General features: G+C 37.2%; 1 protein-coding gene across 5 annotated transcripts in view; it reads right to left on the bottom strand.

The window, feature by feature from the left end:
• Nucleotides 1–17,322, bottom strand: part of LOC134824182 (centrosomal protein of 290 kDa-like) — a 45,045-nt gene that overhangs the window by 8,788 nt on the left and 18,935 nt on the right. For 2 of the 5 annotated variants that reach the window (XM_063835935.1, XM_063835937.1), the window contains 12 exons: nucleotides 16,913–17,021; nucleotides 16,322–16,489; nucleotides 15,973–16,104; nucleotides 9,292–9,371; nucleotides 8,555–8,657; nucleotides 8,303–8,407; nucleotides 7,920–8,003; nucleotides 7,032–7,100; nucleotides 5,857–5,988; nucleotides 5,550–5,646; nucleotides 1,350–1,417; nucleotides 1,088–1,109 (listed from right to left, as the gene is read on the bottom strand). In XM_063835935.1, the coding sequence (XP_063692005.1) occupies nucleotides 1,088–1,109; nucleotides 1,350–1,417; nucleotides 5,550–5,646; nucleotides 5,857–5,988; nucleotides 7,032–7,100; nucleotides 7,920–8,003; nucleotides 8,303–8,407; nucleotides 8,555–8,657; nucleotides 9,292–9,371; nucleotides 15,973–16,104; nucleotides 16,322–16,489; nucleotides 16,913–17,021 (1,169 nt within the window). Of the gene's footprint in view, nucleotides 1–1,087; nucleotides 1,110–1,349; nucleotides 1,418–5,549; nucleotides 5,647–5,856; nucleotides 5,989–6,210; nucleotides 6,370–7,031; nucleotides 7,101–7,919; nucleotides 8,004–8,302; nucleotides 8,408–8,554; nucleotides 8,658–9,291; nucleotides 9,372–15,972; nucleotides 16,105–16,321; nucleotides 16,490–16,912; nucleotides 17,022–17,322 lie in introns of those variants that run through there. The other 3 variants (XM_063835936.1, XM_063835939.1, XM_063835940.1) reach the window with 2 other exon arrangements.

Consider the following 17,322-nt stretch of genomic DNA (forward strand, 5'->3'; position numbering starts at 1 on the left):
AGGTCATGATCTACACTGATACCTAAACGCCTATATAAAGAGGTGATAAGTCAGAGAAGTTGACTAAAGTTAGAGGGTACAGTATGGATTATGTTATACTTGTATCAAAACTACTATAGAAGTATAGACTATAAACTATACAACCACGCGCGCAACTATACTCAGTAAAATTCATGTATAGATTGTGCAGTCCTAATATCTCAAGAACACCCCAGACATTTGATAATCTCAGTTCTAAAAGTCTTGACTAGAAGACTGGCTCGGGTAGATATCCTGGCTGGAACCCTGACTAGGATAAATCCAGCTTTTGGGAGACTCCGACGTGATGTACCCGTCACTCGAACCATGAGGGCTTCTAGCAGTTTCCAAGGAGACGGAGCTCTGTGCTTCTTCTGGAGTGGAGGTTTGGAGTTCTAGGGTGCGGTGTCCGGGGTCCCGGGTCGGCTCGTCTCGGAGATGGTCTGTAGATACTGCTCGCTATTAGTAACTTGTAGTTTTTCAGCTGCACTTATATGGAGTATTGTGCTACGTTACGAGGATTTATGACATTTAATATCACGTTACATTACGAGAAATCACATTGCACTACATATCGGGTCACATCAGATCAGAATAGTTAAGGTAATAATGGATCACTACACAACGAAATTTGACTAAGAGCAGAGTGAAGAATCGTACATGCTTTCATGCATTGCTATTGTTATTATCTAAAAGCTCTATTTCCTGACATAGCTTTTAATGCTATATCCACTTGAAGTTTAAGACGCAAGATATAAACAACGGTTTGTGGTTTTATCAACGATATCTTGTTATCGATCATGGATGAAATCACAGATCACCGCCGTCGTGTTCGCGGTTGCCAGAAAATTAACCACAAAATATTGATAAAATTTGTAATGTTTGAAGAAAATCACATGGTAAATGTAAAATGCTGCACGTGAAGTTTGTATGAGACATTGCACTTACAAAATATAGGTGAGAGAAGGAACATTTTACTGCCATATAAGATATTATATAATATATAACATAGTATATAAATCACTATACAAAATATAAAACAAATACAATCACATAACATATGACTTACCCTTCCCACTTTTCTTGGGTCCCTGAACAATTGTAAATAATACTATATAATAATACTGTATATGGGGTAAAATATGTGGTAAAAGTAAAAATTGCACTAAATAATTGATTAAAATTATACTACTGTATAAGGAGTAAAATTAGGAAGTGTCAAATAATAAATGATTAAATTAATCAATAAGTCAATTAGACAAATATTTGTGGAGTACAATAATTGATTAATTGAAATTTAATATCAGTTGTTGAAAAAATTATGCACGTACCATGTTTTCTCTACAGAAATCTAGTTCTTGTAGCAATTGTGAGATCTTCTCTCCACTTGTTCCACGAACTGAAAAGACACATTCTTTGTTAATATTGTGGCAAACTTGTGGCACAAATCATCGGTATCTAACAAAGACATTAGGTTTTAAAAAAAGAAAAATAAATTTTCGCATCCTCTTACTAAAAAGTTCTTTAAGTCAAAATATAGACCACCCACAAAACGTGTTTTAAGTTTTACAAAAATAACTATTCGATAATTTTGGGCTACAATTAGGCGCAGCATGGTCACCGCTTTCAACTGAGTCATCATTATTTCGAAAATATGGTTTATTTTATCACCCCGGTAACCGGTTACTGACTAAATTATTGATTTTTAACATTTTAAATTAGAAATTAGCATTGAACTCCGATTTCAGTTGGCTATGATTGTTACGCAAATCAGTTTAGTAAAATTAAAACCCTTCATTATTTTCGTGTTATGAGTATAATAAGATACAATATAGTATTCAATGAACAAAATATTGTAGTCAATAGAAAGTAGCTTTCATACCCTAAGTCTCACTTTTCAAAGTTCCAGCTTAAAAATCTACTTACTACTTTACTAAATAACTTACTAAATATAATAAAAATAATAAAATTAGTAAAATTCATATTCAGAAAAATTCTGCAGGTGCAATCGTTAAGAATAAAAACATAGGATCTTATCCGCCTTTTTTTCTTTTCCAGCTTTGGATCTGTGACGGATGTGATGGATTTCTTGCGGTCACTTTTATCCCTACATGGGCTCCCGGCCGTGCGTCCATGTAGGAGCCGTGGGGCCTGCCGAGTGATAGGGTTACAGTGACTGTTAGTAGGGAAAGTATGAAGGCTATATCAGTAGACACAATTACCGAACGCAGGGCATTGGCTCGACCTCCAAGACAGGGTATCCGTGAGGACCCTGGTCGTAATCAGCTCTGAACTGCTCCAGTGTATCCTGATGCCTGAAATCTTGGACACTGCCTACGTACGGGGTAGACAGCCACCGATGATTTTGTCTGTGAGTTTTTCATCACTTCCTGACATGAGTCAGACCTCAGCTGGATCCTTCCTGTTTAGCTTTTTCTGAGCTTCCCGCTCGACCTCCTTCTTCAATCATCATCATCAGTTAGAGCTGCCGTGCTCTCGAACTTTCCCTTCACACTCCACCACGGCACCTCCTTTGAGGCCTCTTGCCAGGTAACATCAGCTCTCAGACATAGGCAAGCTTACCGCGCGCGGCGTTTTTTCTTTTTTGTTTCGTCCTTTCCGTGTGTGCCGTTTTGTGCCACCCTCTCTGCTGTTCCTGCGCTTGCGCTCATTCGCTCTTCAATGAGCTGTTCATTTGACAGAGTTACTGGCTGGCACCCAAAAATCTTCTCACTCACAATCACCATCAATAAAATTCAAAATTATGCAATCAATCAATATGCATCCACGATCATATGATCAAAACACAAAACTTTGTAATATACTGTTTCTGTTTGAGATTTGAATAACGTTACTGCAATGTTTCAAATTATATTTTAAATGTTCAAAAAATGTTCTAAAAAAAAAAAAATGTTCAAAAATGTTCTATCATTGTATTTTGTTTGGACCATTATTCGATATAAATATTACAGAATACTTAGTAATAATTCAGTATTAATATCACAAAATTCCTCAGATATTAGTAATTTCTTACTTAATAAGTAATTAATAAGTAATTAATAAGTAATTAATAAGTAATTAATAACTAATTAATAACTAATTAATAACTAATTAATAACTAATTAATAACTAATTAATAACTAATTAATAACTAATTAATAACTAATTAATAAATAATTAATAACTAATTAATAACTAATTAATAACTAATTAATAACTAATTAATAACTAATTAAATATTAATCAATTACTAATTAAATACTCAGTAATTAGGAGGAGGAACGTTCTCCTCGAAAGCCCCCCTCCAATTCCCTGGAGGAGTATACTGACAACACGCATAACTCTTCCCCTCCTCATTAACCCCCGGATCCGTCACCGCACACCCAACATGAGTAGTCTCCTTCCATATCAGCTGGGTGAAGTGTCCCGTTGGGAAACTGAAGCCTGGACTGGAGAAATCATAAAGATTAATCTCATCGTACCACTTCTTAACTGCAGTAGCAGGTACTCTATCTAGAGGCATGCCGTAGGAGTAATACAGGTTCTCCCCGTACCCCTCTACTGAGTTAGACTGGTCGGAGTGCGCCCAGGTGTTAGTGGTAGCTAGGGTATCACACCAGTCCGCGGAGTCCCGAGCTAGTGACCTGTCGTAGGTGAGATCAGGAACTCCGTGTCTTCTTCTCCGCAGGTTATGTTCAGTTAACATGATGTCCTCTTCTGCAGAGATGCCAAAGGTGTTGTCGTTGGTGTTGTCGTCGTAGTGAGTGTTCTCACTGTTGTCTTGTGGAGTGCAAGTACAGGGACAGACTAGTTTCATTATTCCGCGCGCGTCGTCGCAGCCAAAGTTGTTGACGAACGTGGGGCAGTGTGGGTTCTCTGTGCAAGGGTTCCTCACGAATAGCTGCTCTGTATTCACATCTCGTTTCCTCAGTTTCTCTTCTTCCTTCTTCTCATTCTCTGTTATTGAAAGGCTCTTTTTCTCTACGTTCAGAACCTTTAAAGAGCTACAAGAGCAAGGACACATTCCTTTTACCGTCCCTTGTGGATCATCACAACCAAAGTTTGCAACAATAGCAGCACAACTAGCCTTCTCTTCGCAGACATCACGCTTCAATGTTCCTTCCTCCTTTTCAGTCTCATTCTCAGCTATTTCAGAGTCCCTTTTCGCTACTTCCTCCTTTTCAGTCTCATTCTCAGCTATTTCAGAGTCCCTTTTCGCTACATTCAGAACCTCAGAACTACAGGAGCAGGGACACAGTCCTTTTACATAACCTTGTGGATCTTCACATCCATAGTCGCTAGCAATCTTAGGACAGCTTGGGTTTTCATCACAGACGTCACGTTTCTCCTCCTCCTCAGTTTCATTCTCTGCAACTTCACTTCCAGAATTCTTCCTCTTGAGGGCCTCTAAAGAACAGGAACAGTGGCACACTCCTCTCACCACTCCTCTGGGATCACCACACCCAAAGCTCATAGCAAGAACAGGACAGTTAGGACTCTCACTGCAGTTATCAACACCTCGCTCTTCTTCAAGGGATCTGTCTTCCAGGTGTAATCTAAGGAATTGGGTGTCTGTGATAGCTTTACTGCTGACTTGTAGGGTCAGGGAGAGGGCTATAAGGGTGAACATGGCTTCTGAGGTAGGTGGAGGGAGGTGTCATGATTGGTGTCCTGGTAGTGAAGCAAGTTAGGAATAAGATAGCAATTTCATACAATCTCGTGCCAAAAGAATATATTGACTTGGAAAATAAATATCTGAATTTTATACAGATCAATTTGTTAAAAATTCTTAGATTTTCTGCAAATATTTCAAATATAAATCTACTCAAGGAAAACTTGAAGCTTTCAATGTTATGCTTAAGCTGCTGCACAACTAGATTGATGTCTATGAGCATACCAACACATCACACATGTTTCAACAGAAATTAATTATGAACTCAAGTTCAGCCGTGGAGGTAAGAGGCTAACAAGTAACAATGGCAAACGGAAGCATGTAAAGTATAATTCAGAGGTCCCAAAACACCAGGAAATGCTACAAAGAACAACTGTAATTAATAAAATATAAGTTTCTCAAACAAAGAGTAAGTTTCCTTGATTGCACCTCCACACCCCTCAGCTACTTCACACGGACAATAAACCCCATAACCATGTGCATCCAGAGTTAATGAAAATAGAACAAAAGAAATATCTAATAAAAGGAGGGAGCAGGATTGTTATTGTCTAAAGTTTCAGAAGATTCCTAGAAACTAAGCATGACGGAAACATTTATGCAATTTATCAAAAGAGCTAACAAGGGGAAAAGGTTGTTAATATAATTTATATACTCCTCCGACACCCCCCTAAACCACTGCCACCCCTTAGTTTTAGAAACCCTGTCCAGTTTCACTCTATTCTACGTAACTTTAATATAACTGGATACTGGTGGGATCAGGTTATATATGTTTTGACATGTGAATGATTTTGAGATTTCCATACCAATTAACCCACTAATTAACCAATTAACTTATTAATTCATTAATCAAACTACTCACGAGGCATATCACCGAGGTCGTACTGACTTCCCATAGTCTTCTCCAAAGCTAGCTCTAGACTCTCCAACTCGTTGGAGATGTCTTGTAGTGCTTCCAACTGAGGGTAAAGTAATATCATACAGCTATATTATTATAACAGTAGTAGCAGTGGACAGTAAGCAGGGTATCCTACACGGACCAATGTTTATCGTTACAAATACTTGCTTAGAACATATCCCAAGGTTAAATCAAAATAAAGAGACGAAAACTGAACAGGAAATAATCCTGCAAACAAACAAACAAACAGACTAAACATACAAATACCCACATGTTCCTCCAAGCTCTCAGAGTCAATGTTTCTGTTGATGTCGAGGAGAGCCCTTATAGCAACCCTCATCTCCTCGTTTAGTATTCCTATCTGGATTGTACTCCTGGATAACCCCTTCTGAAGCTGAGATATCTGTTTCAGTGTTAATTGAGAGTTAATTGGTTAATTAATTGGTTATTAATTGGTTAATTGGTTATTAACTGGGGTATTTTCTTAAATAGCTGATAATTTATGGGATTTTGGAGAAGGTAAGAAGGTAAGTACAGGATGATTGTTCAACATTGTTCAACATTGTTCAACATTGTTCAACTTTCATCATGCTCTGTCTACTTCAAAATCGCTACAAAAACTCACCCATTTCAAACTCAAATCCTTTGTATATGTAACATGATTTATAGCGGTAATATAACAGAAGAACAGTTGAGAAGAGCATTCCAAGCATTCCAGAGCAGAGACTTAAGATTCCGATCAAATAATCCAACCATGCAACTATAGAAACCACAGAACAGTTCAATTTACAAGTATAAACACACGTTGTACACACTACATAACATAATGAAAGTAAAACTACAGCAAGTAGTATTACAAAGTTACAAGAGCAGAAAAATAAAAGCTCATAATTCGACCATGTCAGTTGCTTGCAAAGCAATATCTAAATATCATGAAGATTACAATTTTAATTCTCAGAAAATTGCAACATGCGGTTTTTTAAACAATGCGGTTATTCACTAACTAAATGCACCCACGATAAGTTATATGAGATGTGCGGTTTGTTCTTAGCTCAGGGACATAACAAGCAATTCAAATTGTTCTTATGTAAAACAGAGAAAATATTTATGATATTTTAAAATTTGAACGTTTGGAAGCTGACCAATAAATCACATAAATAGCATGCAGAAAGTTGTAGTTTAGTAGTTTCAAATTGCAAGAATTTTAAAGGGATTTGTCCAAGTTTAATTTATTGGTTACACTATTGAAGATTGAAGAATAGTCTTATTTAAATTATGGGCTAGATTCAAGAATTTTCACATTACAAAATAATATGACAAGATAGAAAATTTCATTAAAAATAGCGCCACAGAAACACTAACGACGTCACAGAAACACTGATAACATCACAGAAACACTGATGACGTCACAGAAACACCGATGACGTCACATGTCACGTGATCTACCTGCTGAGACAACTGATTGCACTTGTTCTCCCAGTCCTCCAACTGTTTCTGCAGCATCGTACTGAGGCTCTACTCGGATTATAATACTGCGTGGGGGGAGACTATGCACACTTATAGTTCACCAAGTGGGGAGACTGTGCACACTTATAGTGCACCAAGTGGGGAGACTGTGTACACTTATAGTGCACCAAGTGGGGGGAGACTATACACACTTTAGTGCACCAAGTGGGGAGACTATGCACACTTATAGTTCACCAAGTGGGGAGACTATGCACACTTATAGTGCACCAAGTGGGGAGACTATGCACATTGCACACTTATAGTGCACCAAGTGGGGAGACTGTGCACACTTATAGTGCACCAAGTGGGGAGACTGTGCACACTTATAGTGCACCAAATGGGGAGACTGTGCACACTTATAGTGCACCAAGTGGGGCGATGCACTAATGCGCACTAATCAATATTTATAGTGACTTCTATATCATGGTTTCATGTTATTAATCACTATAAATCCATCTAGTATGATTCCGATGAAGCAAATACAATATTAAACAAAAACGCAACAACAACCAAATTCATTGGCTGTGTATTTTATAACGGCAGTGTACAAAAACAGAATCTTAAACTCATGTTAATCAAATCATAAAAGATGAAGGTGTTAAGAATAGTACCACTGATGAGTAATACAATTCTAACAAACGTGAATAAAGTTTCCTCTGATTGTATAAATACCAGCAGAGGATGTTGTTAGTTTCAAGTTATAAGGTCGCATTTGATACAAGATCAATTCTGTGACTGCGCAGAACAAAAGTACGTATATTTTGTGCGAATTTAATTAAAAATTTAATTTGAATTTTGCAGTAGCATCTTAGAGTTTTTAGTACCAACCTCTTTCTGGTGTAACTTCTTCTTGGTTTCCCGGAGACCCTGGTCCAACTCCTGGGCATCGTCATTCAGCTGGTCATTCTGCTCCTGTTATAGGGTCATTATCTTATTAGAAACCAATTAGGTGATTAAACACTTAAATTAACAGGGAAAAGACATATTAAGAGATAAATAACTAATATAATGATTACTTGCTAAAAAAGTGATGACAACAAACAAACTAACAGCCTAATTACCCAATTACAACCTAATCACCCAATTACAGACAAGTTGTTGCTAGTTAATAAAGTGGTGACAACAAACTAACCAACAACCTTATTACCCAATTAAAGACAAGTTGTTGCTAATCAATTAAGTGATTAACTAATCAGAGTTGATAAACAAACCTTGAGCCCACGTGACTTAGCCTCCACAGTATCCTTGTCCTCTTCGATGATTCCCAGTTTCACTTTAACTTTGTTTAGCTGGGCTCTCAGTGTGTCTATTTCGATCTGAAATACATTTTACTTTCATTTTTATTTTGTCATGCAGGGCTTTTCATCGTGTCAATCTCGAATTAGCATTGAAATCTAAAACGTCTGTATTCAGTATTGTCGTCCCTATTCAAACCAACATGATATTCCAGAACATTATCGCACCTGTTTTTTGTGTAGAACATGTCTCAAATCCTCGTACTTCTCCTCAAAGTCCTCCCTGGCTGATCTTGAATCATTTAGTGTGGATTCCAGCTCACTTTGTCGCCTGGGAGATGATAGTTAACACATTGAAAGTGAAAGTAAAAGTGAAACTGAGGTGAAAGTGAAAGTTGGAATGAAAGTGAAAGATAAAATGAAAAATAAAGTGAAAGATAAAGTGAAAGATAAAGTGAAAGATAAAGTGAAAGATAAAGTGAAAGATAAAGTGAAAGATAAAGTGAAAGATAAAGTGAAAGATAAAGTGAAAGAGAAAGACAAAGATAAAGATAAAGATAAAGATAAAGATAAAGTGAAAGATAAAGTGAAAGATAAAGTGAAAGATAAAGTGAAAGATAAAATGAAAGATAAAGTGAAAGATAAAGTGAAAGATAAAATGAAAGAGAAAATGAAAGATAAAGTGAAAGATAAAGTGAAAGATAAAGTGAAAGATAAAGATAAAGATAAAGTGAAAGATAAAGTGAAAGATGAAATGAAAGATAAATTGAAAAATAAAGTGAAAGATAAAGTGAAAGATAAAGTGAAAGATAAAGCAAAAGATAAAGTCAAAGATAAAGTGAAAGATAAAATAAAAGATAAAATGAAAGATAAAGTGAAAGATAAAGTGAAAGATAAAATGAAAGAGAAAGTGAAAGAGAAAGTGAGAGAGAAAGTGAAAGTGAAAGAGAAAATGTTTTACAAACTTGTTTAAACGGGACTTGTCCAATTCCACGCCACTTAGTTGAGTTTGCAGCGCCTCGCATTGCTCTGATTTCTTCAGGAACTGCGGAGAAAGACATTAGAGTGGCAGGAAATATTTCCAGAAATCATGGTTGTCGGTCGATGAGTTCGGGGCAGGGCTCAGGATCAAACCATAGACCATGATATGATCGTGAACCCAGAATCAAACCACCACACTACCGACTACCACGTGGTCGACCACATGATCAGGTTGCCATGCTCTGTTTATAATTTTTCTGCCCCAAACAGTGAAACAGATGGCTGGTGATAATTATGTACAAAATATTTACTGTAAATGTCTTTTTATGAGCGATTATTACAACGATCCATTGATTATCAACATCTTATAGATAAAAACTTAAGATGATATTTTATAATCTGCTAGAATATTCTTACCAGATGTTTCAACAACAACCTTCAGAAAGTTCAACAAATTTTCGATTGTGACATTTAGAGACTATCAAAAATGATGAACATATAAAATGACAAAGATCAACCGTTGTAAGTTCCATCATTTGGGTGCTACATAATTGTAAAAGGCATGGATGATTTTGAACATATTTTCGGTGTTTATCATTATGTCAGCATTTTAAACTCTTTACTTGACAAAAAGACAATTATGAAATGCTCTCTAAAGTTTCTCAATTTTTCAATTCATAATTACGATTCTTTCTTGTGATACTGTTAAAAATTTCTGTTCTCCCAAATTCATTTTTAGTTTTTATTTCACACGCTATCTATAAACTAATAAAGCTATAAATTGTTAATTTTATTGTTTAAATCTTAATCAACACAAAAAGAATTGAGTTCTGCAAAACCTGGCTCTGGTTTATGGTTCGCTCATTAGGACCTATTAAAGTTCACAGAGCATCGCCTCCCCCTCCGCAGTCCGCATAATATTTTTACCGACAAGTTTTTGTGATGGAGAATGAAGGTGTTGTAAGTTTACTGCACAGTTGTGAAAATGCTATATCAGCCATAGTATTACCTGTGGAAATATGTAATACTGTTCTTATGTTTTACTCTTATAATTGCAATTTTGTACTCTAGGTCTACCTATCCCACTGTTCTTATGTTTCACTCTTATCATTGTAATATTGTACTCTAGGTCTACCTATCCCACTGTTCTTATGTTTCACTCTTATCATTGTAATATTGTACTCTAGGTCTACCTATCCCACTGTTCTTATGTTTCACTCTTATCATTGTAATATTGTACTCTAGGTCTACCTATCCCACTGTTCTTATGTTTCACTCTTATCATTGTAATATTGTACTCTAGGTCTACCTATCCCACTGTTCTTATGTTTCACTCTTATCATTGTAATATTGTACTCTAGGTCTACCTATCCCACTGTTCTTATGTTTCACTCTTATCATTGTAATATTGTACTCTAGGTCTACCTTTCCCACTTTTCTTATGTTTCACTCTTATAATTGTAATATTGTACTCTAGGTCTACTTATCCCACTGTTATTATGTTTCACTCTTATCATTGTAATATTGTACTCTAGGTCTACCTATCCCACTGTTCTTATGTTTCACTCTTATAATTGTAATATTGTACTCTAGGTCTACCTATCCCACTGTTCTTATGTTTCACTCTTATCATTGTAATATTGTACTCTAGGTCTACCTATCCCACTGTTCTTATGATTCACTCTTATCATTGTAATATTGTACTCTAGGTCTACCTATCCCACTGTTCTTATGTTTCACTCTTATCATTGTAATATTGTACTCTAGGTCTACCTATCCCACTGTTCTTATGATTCACTCTTATCATTGTAATATTGTACTCTAGGTCTACCTATCCCACTGTTCTTATGTTTCACTCTTATCATTGTAATATTGTACTCTAGGTCTACCTATCCCACTGTTCTTATGTTGTCTTGTTACGCTCCATCACACACTTGCACCTGCCACCTTCTTCTTCTCCGGTTTGCGCAGTGCTGATATAGGATTAATTTTTCTAGTAGTTTCTCGCAATTTCATACTGTCAGGAACATTAAAGGGTTGTGTGTGGGCATACGCTTCTGTGCTAGTGGCCACCCTGTTAATTCCCAAGAAGCCTGTTTCATCAGGGAGCTATATTCAATCATAGCAAAAATTCATCATTTTAGTTTAACCTATAACTCTATAAGCGCCCTATAACTCTATAAGCGCCCTATAACTCTATAAGCGCCCTATAACTCTATAAGCGACCTATAACTCTATATAAGCGCCTTATAACTCTATAAGCGCCCTATAACTCTTTAAGCGCCCTATAACTCTATAAGCGCCCTATAACTCTATAAGCGCCCTATAACTCTATATAAGCGCCTTATAACTCTATAAGCGCCCTATAACTCTTTAAGCGCCCTATAACTCTTTAAGCGCCCTATAACTCTATAAGCGCCCTATAACTCTATAAGCGCCCTATAACTCTATATAAGCGCCTTATAACTCTATAAGCGCCCTATAACTCTTTAAGCGCCCTATAACTCTATAGGAGGGGGGGGGGGGGGTGTCACGTCCGTCTATGTCCGCCTATGTCCTGTCCTTTTTGGATTCTATGAGACAACGGACGTGTTTTTTGGGACATTGGCGGACACGGACGGACATTGGCGGACACGGACGGACATTGGCGGACTCGGACGGACATTGGCGGACTCGGACGGACATTGGCGGACTCGGACGGACATTTGCGGACCCGGACGGACATTGCCGGACTCGGACGGACATTGGTGGACATTAGCGGACATATAAGAGGTCTAAAGAATCAAGATCTCACCAATATTCCCAATATTTAATTAAATCCAGTCACCAAATCCGGTCGCTAAATCCAGATCTATTTGTGTCGTCAACATATCTTTGAAACAGTTACATAGGGTACACAGTAGGCACAGTACCTATTTAACGAAATATAGGGAATATAACTTATTAATCACACTAAAGCTATTAATAGCTTTAACTTATTTTATCAAATTGTATAGGGACCCAGGAAAAGGCCCCAAGAGGAGGAGGAGGAGGAGGAGGAGGACTGGGGAGGAGGAGGACTGTTGAGGACTGATGAGGAGGACTGAGGACGAGGAGGAGGAGTAGAAGGAGAACTGAGGAGGGGAGGAGGAAGAGGACTGAAGAGGACTCAGGAAGACCCAGGAGGAGGACCCAGGAGGAAGACCCAGGAGGAGGAGGAGGAGGACTCAGGAGGATGACTCAGGAGGAGGAGGACTCAGGAGGAGGACTGAGGAGGAGGACTGACGATGACTGAGAAGGAGGAGGACTGAGGAGTACTGAGGAGGATGGCTGAGGAGGATGGCTGATGAGGATGGCTGAGGAGGATGAATGAGGAGGATGACTGAGAGGGAGGAGGAGGACTCAGGATGAGGACTCAGGAGGAAGAGGAGGAGGAGGACTCAGGAGGAGGACTTAGGAGAAATGAGAAGGAGGACTGAGGAGAACTGAAGAGGACTGAGGAGAACTGAGGAGGACTGAATAGGAGGAGGAGAAGGAGGGGGACTGGGAGAGGACTGAGGAGGAGGCTAGGAGGACTGGTGAGAAGGATGATTAGGAGGACTGAGGACCGAGGACTGAGGACCGAGGACTGAGGACCGAGGAGGAGGAGGAGGAGGACCCAGGAGGAGGAGGACCCAGGAGGAGGACTGAGGAGGACTGAGGAGGATGGCTGAGGAGGATGACTTTGAAAATATAGGGTACCGAACGGACAAAAAACATGATATAATAGCAAAAATTGAACATTTTATTTAGCAATTTAGGTGTCCATTAATGTCCGCTAAAGTCCGTATATGTCCGTCTATGTCCGCCTATGTCCGTCTATGTCCGCCTATGTCCGTCTATGCCCGCCTATGTCCGCCTATGTCCGCCTATGTCCTGTCTTTTTTGGATTCTATGAGACAAGCGGACATAGACGGACGTGACACCCCCCCTCTATAAGTGTTACAACATAAGCTTATGAGCGAGAAATGATCTGAAGTTCAGACAGGTTGCAAAACACCAGGTTTGTACCTACGAGCTGGAGATATGTCAGGTGTGGCAATTTAAATACATGTAAAAAGGAGAAGAGAGCGTGATTATCCTCGTTCAATGTTAATTCATATCAGTCTGACAACGTTATAGTTGTTACCATGACAACATTATTTTTGTTAACATGACAAAACTATAGTTGTTAGCGTGATCCCAGAGCTGTTACGTAACAAACAGATAGCAACATTTTGTAAGCTCCTTAACCTAGATCTTAATATTATTTAACTGTTTTGAAACTTTGTGATGCTTTCATGTAAACCTGAGTGTTTTCTAGACTTCGGGTGATTTCTTTAATTCAGAAAGTATTATCGCTTATCATCATGGCTTCTCTGCATATTTTATAATCACATGTTGTAAATAAACTTATGATTCAGTATGGTAAGATACCTGCTCTATTAGCATATCATACTACATGTTGTAAATAAACTTATGATTAAGTATGGTAAGATACCTGCTCTTATTACTACTAACGATACAAACACTGGACGGTGCTAAGATAACATATAAGAAGCTAGACTTTACCCAAGATCTGCCAGTGCTCATATCACCGCTGAGGGTGGGGGACTCCTTTTACTTCAGAGCAACTTATAAACAGGTTTGGAGGATAGTTGGTGAAAGCATTATGACCGAGAATCACGCAGTTTATTTGGTGTTTCAGTCGAAGATTTGTAATTTTTAAAATTTCCGTCATTATAATCATAAGAAAATGTTGGCGATTTAAAAAATAAGATATTTTGGTGTTGAACGACTCAACGAGTTTACAATCTTAGGTGTTGTAAGTCGAATTTTCTAGTGTATTTTTCAGGTTGAAGTTAAAAATCGTGCTTCTATAAATTTTCTGGAAAGAGCTGAGATCAAAGACAAAGTTTTCCTCTTCCAGCTGAGATTCAATCAAGCTGAGATTCAATCAAACTCTAGTGACTACACTGTAACAAATACAGGTTGTGATTTTCTGTTTTTATCTTTATTGCTTCTTGATTATAACCAAAATTAAACTAATCTTTCGGTATTTTAAAATTTTATCTAAGAAAGTAAGTAGATAATAATATGTCCTATTCCTTTATTTCCGAATGCATTTCAGTTCTGAATGGTACCTTGGGCTATGTCAATAGAAACAAGTTCCCATCATCTTTCACAAGAAACGATCAGGAAGTGGAGATACTGATAAAACTCAGCGCCACCCAATATTTAGTGTGGGTAAACAAAGAATTACAGGTAACTTAAAATTCTTATTACTATTAAGCTATTAGTACCTGACATTTTATTGAAAGGCAAGTCTATTGAGACTGAGAGTGCATTACAATAGGGACCAAAGACTTGATCGTGGATAATTTCCCAACAAGCTGATGACAAATAATGAATCGGTGAATTACGAATATTTCACAGGCTACTATAGTTTCTAAATTTCAGAATAATTTGATGGACAATAACAGGGAAGGTTTGGAGTTCCACAAGGCAGCCTCCGTTGAGGTTATCAACAGCCACAGTTTGGAGTTCACAGGGGTTTCGCGAGGGTTTTATTTTGGTGAGTTTTATGATTTGTCGTCAACTGCCTAGCTCAGTTAAATGAAGTTGAGGCTATCGCAACATTGACAACCATTATTGTTTTGTTATTAAGTAGGAAGGTAATTATTATTAAATTTATTATTATTGATATTAATTATTTAATTAATTATTTACTCAATTTGGTGAACAACAGTTGGGATATTGTTGTTTACCATGGGTTACGTGTTGCATGCTATCGTCTTCTCAATTATATTCTTTAAAATATATTAATTCCAAATCTAGATTTCATATTACATAGCATTAATAATGAAATAATATCCTACTGCATAACAAGATGATATCCTAAATAACAAGGTACAGTTGGATCAGAATTAGCATTCAACATGTAACTTTACTTACATCGTAAATTACGTGTTATAATTTAAGATTGAAAAGTAAAATCTAATCCTAAACCCAACAAAATTGAACTGAAACAAGGTATGACAAGAATCCTACCGCTACCTGGGTATGTACGGTATGTAAGGTATGTAATATGTACGGTATGTAAGGTATGTAAGGTATGTAAGGTATGTATGGTATGTAAGGTATGTATGGTATGTAAGGTATGTAAGGTATGTAAGGTATGTAAGGTATGTAAGGTATGTAAGGTATGTAAGGTATGTAAGGTATGTAAGGTATGTAAGGTATGTAAGGTATGTATGGTATGTATGGTATGTAAGGTATGTATGGTATGTAAGGTATGTAAGGTATGTAAGGTATGTAAGGTATGTAAGGTATGTAAGGCATGTAAGGTATGTAAGGTATGTAAGGTATGTAAGGTATGTAAGGTATGTAAGGTATGTAAGGTATGTAAGGTATGTAAGGTATGTAAGGTATGTAAGGTATGTAAGGTATGTAAGGTATGTAAGGTATGTAAGGTATGTAAGGTATGTAAGGTATGTAAGGTATGTAAGGTATGTAAGGTATGTAAGGTATGTAAGGTATGTAAGGTATGTAAGGTATGTAAGGTATGTATGGTATGTATGGTATGTATGGTATGTATGGTATGTAAGGTATGTAATATGTACGATATGTATGGTATGTAAGGTATGTACGGTATGTACGGTATGTACCTGAATGGTGAGATCGTCTAGATCTATCCTGGTATTCTCCGCCTCCATCCTCTCGATATCCAGTATCTCCCTCTGTAGGGTACCCAGTTGTGCGTCTATCTCAGCTAGCTGACTCAGCAGTGCTTCTCTTTTCTGAGGGATAAAAGGTTAGTTTCAGTACTTGACAAGAAGGCGGAGGGGGTCAATCATTTTATTATTTCTAATATAATTTTAAAGTAAATAATGAAATTACAGTATAAGCACTCATGAGCATGTGCGATTCATTTCTTTTTTATAACACCCATTTTCCCCGAACCGAAGGCTCAAAAAATCATTGCATGTGGACAGTAAATGATAGAACAGAGCCTACCTCATTATCGATATTAGGTTCGCTCTGAAGCATATTGATAATAGAACCAAAGGAGAGTCTAGCAATGTTGATCTGTTCTTTAAGAGCTGCTAGTCTTCTCAAGTGAACTTGTTTCTCTTGTTGTAATCTTCCTTCTAGATCATTCCTCTCTTTCAGTACTGCTTCAAACTGAGGGGGTTGGTGGTTAAAGTGGCTGCGAGCTAGTATAATCCCTAGTATAGGGTATGTCAACGGAGGTGGAACTATTTTTATCAATACTGACTTGAAGATCCTCTCTCTGCTTACATCTACTTTTAGTTTAAAAGAAGCAGTTTGATCCACGATATCTCTAACTTTTAGATGACCTTGAATTATTGAAACCTATTATTGTTTAGATATACTTTTAGATTACTTAGAAGTTAATCGATAGAAGTAGGTATTCAAAAACATTGGATAATTTGTAATAATGGAAATATAAAAGTTTTATATAATACCAGTTTCACCTTTTATTTCTTACTTACAATGATATAAAATACTCACTCAAGCTCATTGATAAGCTCAGTTACCTTATATGGTAGTGTTACTATGGTTACTCTGGTTACTGTTACTCACGTCATTCTTAAGCTCATTGATGAGCTCAGTGTCCCTCATCTGTCTGTACACAAAGTCTCTGATGCGGTCGGACTGCTCGTTAACTGTGTTTTGTAATTGTTCGTTCGATCTGAGGGTCAATTATTCGTTATATTAATTAACCAGCAATTTATAGAAATTCATTTATTAGAAATTTATAATTTCAAAATTTCGTAAACCTTTTGGCGCGCTATTTACAGCAAGTCCAAAACCTGAATTTTTGATATTTTAGGTCCATTTTATGATCCTCTGTATGACAAATAAGAAGAGACTGAACGAGATGGCCGATATTTTGTAGTTAGATAATTACAGATAGCACAATGTCATTAATCCAGCTTACAGCTATAATAGCCAATACAAAGCCCTGTTATTATCATTAGCAATTATCATTA

Source organism: Bolinopsis microptera, chromosome 12 (genome assembly GCF_026151205.1).
Source record: "Bolinopsis microptera isolate Bmic1 chromosome 12, MBARI_Bmic_1.0, whole genome shotgun sequence".
Lineage (NCBI taxonomy): Eukaryota > Metazoa > Ctenophora > Tentaculata > Lobata > Bolinopsidae > Bolinopsis > Bolinopsis microptera.